Below are 14295 nucleotides of genomic sequence, written 5' to 3'. Positions count from 1 at the left end.
GCAATAGTACTGAAGACTTGTGCTCGAGAACTTGCTGCTCCCATAGCCAAGCTATTCCAGTATAGCTACAACACTAGCGTCTACCCTGCTATGTGGAAAATTGCCCAGATATGTCCTTTTCACAAAAAGCAGGACAAATCCAACACAGCCAATTACCGCCCTATCAGTCTATTCTCCATCACCAGTAAAGTGATGGAAGGGGTCATCAACAGTGCTATCAAGCAGCGCTTCCTTAGCAATGACCTGCTCACTGATGCCCAGTTTGGGTTCTGCCAGGGCCACTCAGCTCCTGACCTCATTACAGCCTTGGTTCAAACATAGACAAAAGAGCTGAACTCCCGAGGTGAGGTGAGAGTGACTGCCCTTGACATCATGGCTGCATTTGACTGAGTGTGGCATCAAGGAGCCTGAGCAAAACCCAAGTCAATGGGGATCAGGGGGAAAACTCTCCACTGGTTGGAGTCATGCCTAGCACAAAGGAAGATGGTTGTGGTTTTTGGAGGTCAGTCATCTTAGCTCCATGACATCACTGCAGGAGTTCCTCAGGGTAGTGTCCTCGGCCCAACCTTCTTCAGCTGCTTCATCAATGACTTCCCTTCTATCATAAGGTCAGAGTGGGGATGTTCGCTGATGATTGCACAATGTTCAGCACCATTCACGACTCCTGAGATACTGAAGCAGTCCATATCCAAATGCAGCAAGACCTGGACAATATCCAGACTTGGGCTGACAAGTGGCAAGTAACATTTGTGCCAGAGAAGTGCCAGGTAATGACCATTTGCAAATGACGGAATCTAACCGTCACCCCTTGACATTCAATGGCATTACTGTCACTGAATCCCCCGCTATCAATATCTTGGGGATACCATTGACCAGAAACTAAACTGGACTAGCCATATAAATACAATGTCTACAAGAGCAGATCAGGGGCTAGGAATCCTGCAACGAGTAACTCACCTCCTGACCGCCCAAAGCCTGTCCACCATCTTTAAGGCACAATGATGGAATACTCTGCACTTGCCTGGATATGTACAGCTCCCACAACACTCAAGAAGCTTGACACCATCCAGGACAAAGCAGTTCACTTGATTGGCACCACATCCACAAATATTCACTCCCTCCACCACTGACGCACAGTGGCAGGAGTGTGTACCATCTACAAGATACACTGCAGGAATTCACCAAGGCTCATTGTACAGCACTTTCCAAACCCACGACCACTACCATCAGGAAGGACAAGGGCAGCAGATGGATGGAAGCACTACCACATAGAAGTTCCCCTCCAAGTCACTCACTATCTTGACTTGGAAATATATCGCCGTTCCTTCACTGACATTGAGTCAAAATCCTGGAACTCCCTTCCTAACAGCACTGTGGGTGTACCTACACCGCATGAACTGCAGCGGTTCAAGAAGGCAGCTCACCACCACCTTCTCAAGGGCAACTAGGGATGGGCAATAAATGTTGGCCCAGCCAATAAAGCCCACATCCCATGAATGAATTAATAAAAAAAATTAAGTCCCCCTGCCAAATTAAGTTATCCGCCACCGAGAAAGCTATGCATTCACATTTACGACCGCATATTAATGGTGTGCAATCTTCTTCCTGGACCTGGAAGTCAGTAGCCACTGCTTTGGCCTTCATGCAGATGGCTCATAGATGTCAACCTCTTGATGAGATCAGGCGCCGATAGTCCAAGTTGCGCAAAAGCTCGTCAAGGGAGGCTGGACAAGGGAGGCAGGGGAAGGGAGACAGGATCAGCGGGGAAAAATAAAGTGAAGGCTGGGCACTCTACCACTCCCCACAGAGACGGTCCCAGATCATCTTTGTCTGCTGTGCCCTGCACACCCTCACGCAACAAAGGGGGAATGTCTTTGAAGAGGGAGACATGGAGGACAAAGATTTCTCCTCCAACGATAAGGGCAGGTGAAGGAGATGGTTATGACAAGAGCCAGAATGTCACAGAGGCACATTCAGAGGCCTTTACAAGGGTACCACACGGCAGACAGCCCCGTGACAACCTAACAGCTAACAGATTCCAGGCAGAGTAAGCTGCCAATAGGTATCCTTGACAACTTTGTTTTTAATCCTTTGCTGACTGGCAGGCCATGGCTCCTTATTTATAACACATATAGTTTACTCTAACATACCATGTTTTATGACACCTGAATTAAATTACATTAATTAACATCAGCCCTGCTGCTGGTCTCATCCTCTGCATGCACCAAACTGTGCTGATATACGGACCCCTTGCGCCAAATGTGAGTATCAGAACCTGCACAACACTCCATTCTCCTGCAACCTCAGGAACCTGCAAGCAGAAATGAAATTTTTCCCAAGCCCTCACAAAGTTTGTATGCAGGGCACATTGAAAGCAACATGATTTCTTATGTCAGCAGGAATGCACCCATGTCACCCTCATGCCTGCTCCCAATGGGGAGTAGACCTTGCCGACAGCTTTTTCAGGTGGAACCAGAAACATTGGTGCACAGGGAAGAACAGCATGAGAAGACCATTTAGCCCCTTGAGATTGCTCCTCCATGCACCTTGATCAGGGAAGTTCTTGTAACTGGTCCCCGAACGTCAATTGCTCTCTGTTATCCCATATCCCTTGACATTTTTATCATCCAAAAAGTATCCAAGCTTTGGAGTCCACTAATGACAGTGCCAGATAACTGCACTGTAGGGTGTGGAGGTCCAACTACTCACAACCTTCTAATTGCAGAGTACCACACATCTCAGTCCTAGATGGCTCTAGTGATACTGTAAGACTGTGTTTCATCATTCTGGACTCCCCAGCCAAGTTAAACACCTCTCCTACTTGAACCCTGAAGAGCCTTGTAACAACTCTTGATGCTTCACATCGATAGCCTCTAAGTCCTTTGCATAGTCCAGCACTCAGACCCATTCTACTCGCTCTCACCTGATGAATTAATATCCCAGTTCTTTAATGATCTCCAGTGCCCTTTGGTTGCAATTCCTTTATTTGAGGTCTTATTCCTACCCTTGAAAAGGAGACGAGTAGGCCAAACAATTCTCCAGGTGAGGTCTTACAAAGTTTGCAGTCAACTGCACACACACCTCTTTAATCATGCACTCAATCCCTCTTGCAATTAAGGCCAACCTGCCCATTGCCTCCTTGCAGCCTTCACCTGCATGTTAGCTCAAGCAGCTAAACAAGGACAGCCAGGAACGATTGGATGTGCACGCCTTGTAAATTTCCTAACATCTAGGGAAGCCTCTGGTTTTTTATTCTTCAGACCACAGTGAAGAGCTTCACTCTTTTAATGCTCAAACTTCATCTACAGTGTTCCTTGCCACTCACATAGCCTGGTTAACACCCCTTGAGGACTTTTTGCATCCATCCACATCTCACATCAGGGCAACAGCAGCAAGAGATGCAATGACCTTGGTGAACACTCTGCGCAGACATTTTTCTCAGAGCTCCAAACTTGGTGAGCTGTGTAATAGATTGCATGATGTGTGCCCAATCCTCACACTCACTAATGATGGCCAGTGATTAATCATCCTCATGTCAGAACATTCAGTAATCACAATGTTAATAATGTGAGAGAAGTGACTCTAGGAGGACATTATTGGACTCTGATGGGGGACCAAGTTCCATGTCTTTAAATGTCTGTGACCGTTGAAGCAACTAGTAGCAAGATGAGAATCCAGAAAACGTCCAAACATTGCAAGAGAACATATATTTATAAGTGCCAAAACTATATACAATGGTTGTATACCCATGCCACCCATGTGCCTTCAAAACTTCTTTACCTTTCTTTTTCTATGTTACGCCTATGTGCAACACTGACAACCACAGCTGAGGTGGAGGCAGTCTGCTGACTGCTGTGCCCTGATGATTGTGATGACTTTGGAAGTCGTCCCCTGATGGCCTGAGGTCTAGAGGGTCTTACCCTGCTTAGGATCTCATGCACGGTGCAGATGAACATTCCTTTGCCTGACCTGCTCAAGGCGATGGGGGCACTGGCAGAGGGGAGGTTGAACAGCAGGGCACCATTGGAGTATCCTGGGATGAAGCCCCTGTGGTGCCTGGCTTGCACAATTCCACCCTGTCAGAGACTGATGGCACCTCCCTGACTCCATAAGAAAATGGGGCACCTGGAGGGAGGTTGAAGTGCCTTGTACCCCTCTCCCCTAGCCACTGCTACACTGCATCCATGGCTAGAACTGCGGAGTGCAGTCTAAGTGCATATCCAGCAGCCACTGTGTGTTCTGCTGGACCAGGGTCTCCAAGGCGGCTGCCACCCTTCCATGGAGGCAGCCAAGCGCTTGCATGCCAGAGCCATGGCAGCAGACGGAATGTGAACAGACTCCTCCAGCCTTCGGCCCAGTCTGTGCATGGCCTCTGGCAGCTATGCCTGATGTTCCCATGCCTGTCTCTGCATCTTCATCAGTCTGGGGGTTTGTCGTCTGCTCCCACCACCTAACTTATACTCCAGAACTGCCCAACCTGTCTGCAAAGCCACACCAGGAACAATGGCCTTGAAAGAGAATGGGGGCCATCTCCTATATCATTAGCAAAGCATCCAGACAGTCACCTTGGTACTCAACTGGGTAAAGACAAACCATTAGACATAATCACTTGCTAAGTGAGGAATTTTCAGCCATGATTTAATTAAGGTAACTGGAATATATTAGTCATGATCATACTTGAGTCACTGGCAGTTGGAGAGAGAATATCATGTGACAAACCTACCATTTGTGTGTGTTTAAGTACCTATTTTTTCTGAGGAACAGTATAAGCAACTGAAATGTTAAGGGAATAAGACCTTGAGTGGGTTCTTTCCCCCTCTCTCTCTCCATCTAACTTGCAAGTTGAGCCCTATCTGCTGATTTTGACTATCGAGGTGCCACAGGCAGAGACTTTAAAAAGAATCCTACCCAGTGCTGTTGTTTCCACCTTGATGCTGAAAGCAGCAGGACCACCGAATTCAGCCTAAAGCCAGCCAAGTCACCAACCCTCAACAGCCAAGTCACCAACCCTCAAAATCCATGTAGCCCTTTAAGTTTATTGGACTCTAGATCGCTTAATCTAGCCTCCCCACTCTGTACTCTATTTATGTCTGTGTGTGTGAACTTGGAGTGTGTGCATGTGTGAAAGCTAGAGCCTTTATATTATTTTACTTAAACTGGGTTAAGTACAACAAAACTATCCTCTTTCTTTTTAAAAGCTCAAGAAAACCTGTCTGATTGTGTCTTGTATGGTCATAGCATGTAAACAGTTAAACAATCATGGAATTGGCTTGTATATCCCTTTAAACTAAACCGTTATGGTCAAACAAAGAGAGGGAAAAGAGGGGAGACATCCTATCCCTCCTCACCTGACCGTAACAATACAGTCGGCCATACTATTCTCATCCATTGTCTTGCTCCTTAGTCCACATATATGGAGCTATCCTTACATAGTTCCACTAATTACACAGCAACAATGATTATAGTGCAAAAAGTAATTCACTTAAAACATATCGAGGATGTGATAAGAAGTTGTATAAGTGCAAGGTTATTCTTTTGAAGTGGAATGAATACTGGAATATAAGTAGCTTAAGTTTCATGGCATGAATCATCAGATGGAGGTACAATTCCTAACCTTCCCACTTTGGGTGGGAGTCTACCAAGATGGCAATCGGTGCAGCTGCTTGCAATTTTGGAGAAATGGTTCTTGAATGTGCAGTTCCCACATTTGCAGTGGCTTAGGTATCATGGCTTGAAACTAAATTGTGTTGTCTGAGCATTGCTGGCCCTTCCACTATTTGCAAACACAATGCTTAATTGCCAGTTGTGAAGGGAATTGGCATGCTGTCTAATCAAAGTCATTTTACTCTGAGCATCCTAAGAGGCCAATTGGCGAGGGAGGGAGAGAGAAACACAAACTGGGTAAGGAAAGAAACACAAACTGGTGAGGCAGATTGAGAAACACAAACCAGAGAGAAGGGAGAATTCATGTTGGCTCTTGGACAATTAATTTTCTTCTTGGAGTTGGACAGCTTTGGTGCTTCTCACTGAGAACTGAGCCCCATCTCCATTGGTGGGATATGGGAGCCAGTGAACTGAATATTATTCTTATAACATGCTGTGTGAAAAGTCATAAAGCTGTACAAGTTTTTAAGTTATTTAGGTCAGTTATGTTTTTGTTGAATTATTGGTATTTACTTGGTGTTTTTCATTGCAGTTGACACTGTAGAAACATCAGACATGTACCAGTAATTTTTATTTCAACATGAAATATACTTAAAAACCTTGATTCTTTTGTGTTCTTTCGTTTGCAAATTATTTTATTCATCTCACTGTAAAACATAAAAGTCAAATATTTTATTTGGGGATAGGTGATACTGAGACACACAACTAAAGTAAATACGGTAAAATTTGCAAACAGTGGAGAAATATCATGTGATCAAATGTCATATGATTAAGCATCACTTGGGTGGTGTCATATGATTGACTGCCTTATGATCAAACGTCCCATATCAAATCCCCAGAGACATGTTGAAGCAGAATTGGCAACCCTCGATGAAAGGAAAATTTACTTGCATATGTTTTAATATGTGAAAGTTAAATGATTGAACATTGGAATGTTGGGGATGGGGTAGACACCTTCTAACTGCATCCCCTCTGATGGAAGAAGGTATGATGAGTTCATAGAAAGTGGCACGTGCATTATTGCACTCTCAGAAAGGAAGATAATGTAATGGTTGAGATGAAACCATAAATCAGTTTACCAAGAATGAAGAAAGGGTGCTGAAAGGAGCTAAAACTAAAATTGCATCATTTTCTGCCAAAAGCTGAAAAATATCTTCTCAAAATGAACAACATATCTCAGAGCTTTCCACCACACCAGAAAGTTGCCCATTTTTTCTGCCAATGCAGTTCAAATCCTTATCAAATAGATTGTTTACCGGTATAAAAAATATATTCTGCACATAAATGCAACTCTGCAGTGCAAGTGCTGAACTTTATAACAGATACAGGTATCTTTTACTTATTAAGATAAAAGCAAAAAACTGCAGATGCTGGAAATCCAAAGCAAAAATAAAAATACCTGGAAAAACTCAGCAGGTCTGGCAGCATCTGTGGAGAGGAACACAGTTAACATTTCGAGTCCGTATGACTTAGTTCTGTTGAACAGTCATACGGACTCAAAACGTTAACTGTGTTCCTCTCCGCAGATGCTGCCAGATCTGCTGAGTTTTTCCGGGTATTTTTAGTTTTGATTTTTTATCTTTTACTTATGTTAATTTACTGTGAAAGTCTGGCCAGGGAAATTTGAATATTTGCCCCTAATAGCTTTTGCCACAGCCAAAAATACAGTGTGGACTCTGAAGAGCTCTCTATAGCTTGGTTTACATTTACCAGAAGATTGGAAGGCAAAGCTTAGAAAATCTGGAACAAATGTTCCAGTTTAGCAGGGCTGCATTTACTTTAGTTGTGTGTCTCAGTATCACATAACCTCAAAGAAAACATTTGACTTTATATTTTACAGTGAGATGAATAACATAATTTGCAAATCAAAGAACACAAAAGAATCAAACTATTTAAGGATATTGGCTTTGGAGAGAATTTCAGCGTTGTTTCCATTCCTTTTGATTTCTGGCATATCATTGATATTGTTCTGATAAAATATGATTAGGCATCTTAAATTGTAACAAAAAGATTAAACCTCTGAAGCACAAAACAGCCTGTTGAACCATGACATGTGACAATTTGTGAATGCAATGTTATTATTCATTTCAGCCGCTGACACAAGACAAACTCCAACTGTTACTCACCCTCATGGAGTAAAAACAATTGAAGTAGAGCTTGGTAAGTCAGAACAAATTTGCATCTGTATGGAAGTAAATATGCATAATGTTTTAAATTCTGCAATCTGACATTGCCAGTGAGGTGTGGTATTCACAGTGAGCTCACCTTGTAAAACTAGTGAATCCTCATGATTTCCTGACATGACTTCCCTATGAGTGTTGCTCCCCACTGGAATGACTGATCACAGATTTCCCTCTATATATTCCAACCCTCAGCACCAAGAAATTGTGTGGTCTGATTGCTGAACATCATTGTCCCAAGTTTCCACAGTAGTGCAAGTCGTGCAAAATCTAATAAGTACAGGCCAGTGATCGGATCTCAGCCCATGGCCGTAGGCACCCAATTTATGAGTCTATTTTCAAACTGGCAATTTTTAGCCAAGGCAAGAATGAGGCCTTATCACTGCTATGTGCAAGCTATGTGAATTATTTATTCCACTGTGGCCCCTCTCTGGAAATCCCCTGCAGATGAGTGACCTTCCACTACATATTGTTCACCTATTTCACATGGGTGCTTTTGGGATCCTGAGGTCTTTTCTGCTGAAATGAGCTCCTTAATGGTGCATGCAAATTATGGTTGATGGAGAAGCTAATTTTAATTGGACAGTGTTGCTGTATTTTTCCCAAAGCATTAGTTGTTCTTGCTCTGAACTCTCACCTTTCTATCTTTTTTTTGTTGCTTATGCTTTCCTTTAACATTTTTGGTTGCTGTAAGTAGGTAAAAGGTACTGGAAAGATACTATGCATTGGTATTCCTCGATAGGTTCTGAAATAAGGAAGAGTTTTTGAGGATCTAACAAATGCTACACTTGTATTAAGCAAATGGTAGGTGCTGTGTTTGTTTGCAAGCAGCAACACTATCATCAGTACCTTTTGAATAGGAGTTCCAAATGGACAGGGTATTAAGAACAGATTGTCGGAAATACCCAGCAGGTCTGGCAGCATTTGTGGAGAGAGAAACAGAGTTAATGTTTTGAGTCGAATATGACTCTTCAAAGAAAATACCCCTAAGCTCCCTTGTGGATCAAAAATCTGTTTAACACAACCTTGAACATATACAATGACCCAGCCTCCATTGCTGCCTGGGGAAGAGAATTTCAAAGGCCAACAACCATCCTCATCATAGTTTTAAATGTGAACTCCTTATTTTTAAACTGTGTCCCCTAGTTCTAGATTTTCCCCAAGGGGGGAAGCATTTTCTCAGCATTGGCCCTGTCAAGCCCCCTCAGAATCGTATATGTTTCAACAAGATCAACTCACATTTTTCTAAACTCTAAAGAGTATAGGCCCAACCTGCTCAAACTTTCCTCATGAGGCAACCCCTTCATCCCAGGAATCAGCCAAGTGAACCTTCTCTGAACTGCTTCTGAAGCCAGTATGGTCCCCCTTAAGTAAGGAGACCAAAACTGTCCATGGTGCTTTAGGTGTGGTCTCACCAACACCCTGTATAGTTGTAGGAAGACTTTGCTCCTTTTATATTCAATGCTCTTTGCAATAAAGCCAGAGAGGTGTACAGCTTTGAAGTCAAAAATCATATTGAAAGCTTGAAAATGTACAATGCACAAGGTGTGTTATTTCCAATTTAGAATTTGCCATCTTTGATGAACCTCACAAGAATGTGTGCAACAGTGAGGAGTATAGTTACAGGGCTTACCTGTATAGTTAATACAGTATGCTAGACTGCCTCTATTTTTCAAAGGGGAACCCTCCCTCTCAAATTGGTGCACAGGAAAACTTTGCTGCGTGAGCTTGGCCTATGGTACACTTGGCTGCAAAATGCAACATTTGACAAGGCGGCAGCTATTAAAGGGATACCGCCAGCCACGTAAAGGGAAGTTGTGGTGAGGGCACAAAATTATCTCCTTTAATGCTGAATAGTCGAAGATCCTGTTGCAGGAGGTGTGTCCCAATTTGTATTTCTGTCCTTTAAAAGCATAGGTGCATGCTGCATTGTGGAATGATGAAGTTCTGTTTCAACAGTTCTGTTGAAGGGTCGTGTGGACTCGAAACGTCGACTCTTTTCTTCTCCACTGATGCTGCCAGACCTGCTGAGTTTTTCCGGGTAATTCTGTTTTTGTTTAGGAGTATAGTTACCTTTGCCTTTCTCCAAAGATGCAGGGGACCTGGGTGATTTCATAGGCTCAGTCAGCATCATTCCACAATGCAGCATGCACTTATGCTTTTAAAGGACAGAAATACAAATTGGGACACACCTCCTGCAACAGGATCTTCAACTATTCAGCATTAAAGGAGATAATTTTGTGTCCTTACCACAACTTCCCTTTACGTGGCTGGCGGTAGCCCTTTAATAGCTGCCGCCTTGTCAAATGTTGCATTTTGCAGCCAAGTGTACCATAGGCCAAGCTCACGCAGCAAAGTTTTCCTGTGCACCAATTTGAGAGGGAGGGTTCCCCTTTGAAAAACAGTGGCTGCTGGATATGCACTCAGACTGCACTCCGCAGTTCTAGCCATGGATGCAGTGTAGCAGTGGCTAGGGGAGAGGGGGACAAGGCACTTCAACCTCCCTCCAGGTGCCCCATTTTCTTAAGGAGTCAGGGAGGTGCCATCAGTCAGTATTACTGCAAACTGTATTAACTATACAGGCAAGCCCATGAGCCAGTTCGACCCCTATTATTGAGAAAAACAAAGTTTTTGTGAGGTAACAAGAGTTAATTTAGTATTTTTAACTATATACACCATTTCTAACAATTTACACATTTCACTTTAGGACAATCCGTACAGTTAACATGCAACGTTTATTTTGGTTATGAAAGAAAATTTCACCCTGTAATCAAATGGTTAATAAATGGGAAAGAAAATATGAGACTCCAGCAGGATGAAGTTCGGTAAGTATTAGCCACTGAGAGCCAGGCTGTGTCTTTTGATTATCTATATCATAAGTTAACTGGGTGAAAACTGTCAAAAGAATTATTCTTAGCTCACTCCATTCAGATTTAGCTCTTGAAAGCCCAGAGACTTTCGATGAAAAACTCAATAAAGCATGATCAAGTGTTCGGAGATTGCAATATGCGGTTAACCCATGGCCATTCTTTGTGATACAGGCAGCATGCAAACATTGTGCTTCCTTCTCAATATAATGACAATAACACAGCATTAACTGTGTTGCTGAGTGCCTGCACACCAAAACAGCTGGTCCAAATATTTGCGAGCCTAGCACCACTTAAAGCTAGTCTGCACATTTAAAGCCAGCCTGGACCTTTTAAAAGAGATGCGAATTTAGGTTGCAGAAGGCACTGGAAGTGGTTGGGGAAGAGTTTATGAGCAGTGCAAGAACTGTGCAAATAGTGCACCAGGGCAGAGAACATGCTCCAAGGTTCTCTAATGCAATACTGGAAGTCTTGATGCAGGAGGTGGACAGGAGGAAAGGGTTCTTCTGCCCACAGGGGGATTAATGGCCCTCCAAACAAATTCTGAGAAGACAGTGGGAGCAGATTGCCATTGCTTTCAATGAGAATTGAATATCAGCAATATCAGCAATCTACCCCTGAGGACCTGTTGTAGTGTTTTAATGACCTCACATAAATGCAACTTCAAATGAATCACGAACCTCATATACTGCTCCATTCACCAGCTCACTCTATATTCACACAACAATCTCTATAAATCCATGACTCATACCTCACATGCATTGCCTCACCTCACTTAGCACTGTTGCAAGTCTCATACTCAAATCTCACAGCTTGCACGGACTGTCAACTATTCAACCATGAAAGGCACATCACCCAAACACATTACACACACTCACTGACAAACATCCCATTCTCTTGCAGGACAAGGTGTTGCATAATTGGAGGCAGCAGCACCTAATCAATGGAGGATAAACATGGCTGCTTGTTCCCACCCCCATTGAGGAGACAGTGGTCACCATCATTGGAGCAGCCACGACTGAGGCTGCAGCCAATCCACCTTGTCAGAATCCATTTTCCCCTCATTGCACAGTGCCTTGTAATATAAAAGCTGCAGATTTCCATGTAACCATGCACCCTTCCCTCAACCAAACCCTAGCCTTGTGCCTTTTTCATTTAAAAGCCCAAGCATGATTAAGAACTAGTGAAGGCACAAGAGTTGCACAAGGAGCAAGAGACTGATGATGAAGAAACATTGTCATTCGATCCCAGACTTGCAACCGCCACTTCAGATATCGGCATTGCACAAACTTTAAAGGGTAGCACAGAGGCAGAATATGCACATGGTGAGTTACTGGGCATGAGTGGTTGCAGCCAAGACAGGGGGAAAGGGTAGAGTCGGTGCCAGCTACCCAGAGGGCGAGGTCACACATGAGTTCTGTCACAGAGGATTAAGATTAGGACATTGATGAGACAGTGTACAGCAGGTGGCTGATGGGCATGCACAATGAAATGTTTGGTGCATTGGCAAGCCGGCCAGAAAGCCTCTATTACTATCAAGGTACATGAAGTACTCTGGGTCCAATTTTGCAGAGATTTGTGCAGAGCTTGGAGCCCATTTTTCCAGAGTTTAAATGGTAACCAACTCCATGACAATACATGTGGACCACAACCATGATCCAGTGTGTGGGACTGTTGGACAATGGGGATTTTGGGTTGTGTTCAGTGAAACATTACTTGACTGAGACGATCATAGACAGTCCAACCAGAAAGGGAACATGTTGGCTGCCTCTGTCCTTCCTCTTTACTCCCCCTTCCTCCAGCTCCTGAGCTCTCATCGTGACCTGGTGACAAGGGCTGTGCTCTCATGATGCTCAGGTTGTGCAGAATACAGCAGATCATGATAATTTGGGACACCCGCTCTGGTGAATACTGCACAGTGGAACCATCGCTCAGCACATCAATGGCATGCATAATGATGTTTTGTGTGGCAGCATGGCTCTCATTGCACTCATGGTGGCTATGTGTGGTTGGGTTGTGCAGCAGAGTCATGTTGTGCAGGTGGTCAACATCTTTGCTGCCTTGGAGCCACCCTTTTGTTTGATATGGTGGCTGAAAGACTGAAGGACCAACAGGCTGACACAGAATAAATATTTCATGTTTGCTGCAAGATAGCAGGAATTCACCTGCATGATGTGCTGAGCTTGGTCGTACATTGTAAGAGAAATGCTCTCAGAAGACCCTGGGTGGATAAGACCTCTGTTGAGAGCTCTCCTCTCGCTCCTACACCCTCTGTGAGCAGCTTGTCCTCCTCTGTGCTGTTTCTGCTCCATTTCTCCCTCATGCCGCAAGCCAAGGTGGATGGAAACTCTCTTCCAATACCATGCCCTAAGGGGTCATTGGTGACCATGGACTTCCATGTGTTAGCCCATGGTTTTCCTTGGCAATGTAGTACTCTGATTTTCCATTGCTTTCTGCAGGTTCTGGCTGACCAAGAGACTCTCCCACTCTTACCACCTACCAAATATGTATTAGAAGGATATGCAGGCTGATAATCAACCTTGGCCATATTATGAATGCAGGATGGAAACTACAGCATCCATAACTAGGAGCAGGTAATCTAACTAGAACCCCTGAAGTCAAAACCAAGGCCCTCTCCATATACCGCAGCACCCGCTGTCGACTTTAACAATTTTAAGCAAATCTGAAAACTCCAAGCATTTCTAAAAACTAAGACAGAGCCAGGAGAAATCAGTCAGCCACTAACTCTAGAGTGATCACAGTTTAGATATCGCTGTTGGTAGTGGAGTTAGTGGAGGCAGGGGATGCTTCCTGATGCTGAACCCATGTTCAGCTAGATAAAAGCAAAATACTATGGATGCTGGAAATCTGAAATAAAAACAAAAGGAATGCTGGAAAAACTCAGCAGGTCTGGCAGCATCTGTGGGGAGAGAAATAGATTTAACGTTTCGAGTCTGTATGATTCTTTTCCAGAGCTCTACAGAGAAGAAGAGTCAAATGGACTTGAAATATTAACCCTGTTTCTTTCTCTACAGATGCTGCCAGACTTGCTGAGTTTTTCTAGCATTTTTTGTTTCTATTCTATGTTCAGCTATGTGTTTAAGAGAGGGTGTAGCTGGAGCAAGGAGGTTAAAAATGGCAGACTGACCTTCAAACCAGAGGTGCATGCTGATCTATCCAATCTACATCATTCTGATGCATGTTTTTAATGCCTGTGCTACCAACCTCCCCAAAATGCTGTCCTGCGTAGGCTGCAATGCAAATTTACATGCGAAACATGGATTCTATTTTGGAACCAAAGCAGCAATGTAGTGCTGAAACCGTGGGCTACAGTGCCAAATTTTGCTGCCCTCTTCTTTTGAGTTAGCTAAAATGGATAAATTTGTCACATGCGAATCGGTCCACTGATAATACGGGCTTCTCATACAACATCAATTCTTCTTAAAAATGTCGATAGGTGACTGCATCTCTTCTGATAACATTAGATCAATATCCACCCACCTGTTTTGAATAGATCGTCAATCTTTGATAATCATAAGGAAGTCTAAGATCAAAAACAATTTTTGGGTGAGTTTTTAACTCAC

General features: G+C 43.6%; 1 protein-coding gene across 1 annotated transcript in view; it reads left to right on the top strand.

Moving 5' to 3' along the window:
- Positions 1 to 14295, top strand: part of LOC144682838 (interleukin-18 receptor accessory protein-like) — a 69574-nt gene that overhangs the window by 20795 nt on the left and 34484 nt on the right. Inside the window, exons 6-7 of the mRNA XM_078545623.1 lie at positions 7756 to 7824; positions 10552 to 10669. Coding sequence (XP_078401749.1) covers positions 7756 to 7824; positions 10552 to 10669 — 187 coding nt within the window. The remainder of the gene's footprint in view (positions 1 to 7755; positions 7825 to 10551; positions 10670 to 14295) is intronic.

This window comes from Cetorhinus maximus, chromosome 7 (genome assembly GCF_964194155.1).
Source record: "Cetorhinus maximus chromosome 7, sCetMax3.hap1.1, whole genome shotgun sequence".
In the NCBI taxonomy this organism is placed as follows: domain Eukaryota; kingdom Metazoa; phylum Chordata; class Chondrichthyes; order Lamniformes; family Cetorhinidae; genus Cetorhinus; species Cetorhinus maximus.
Note: the sequence above shows the minus strand (reverse complement) of the source record. Positions and strands in the feature narration are given on the sequence as shown.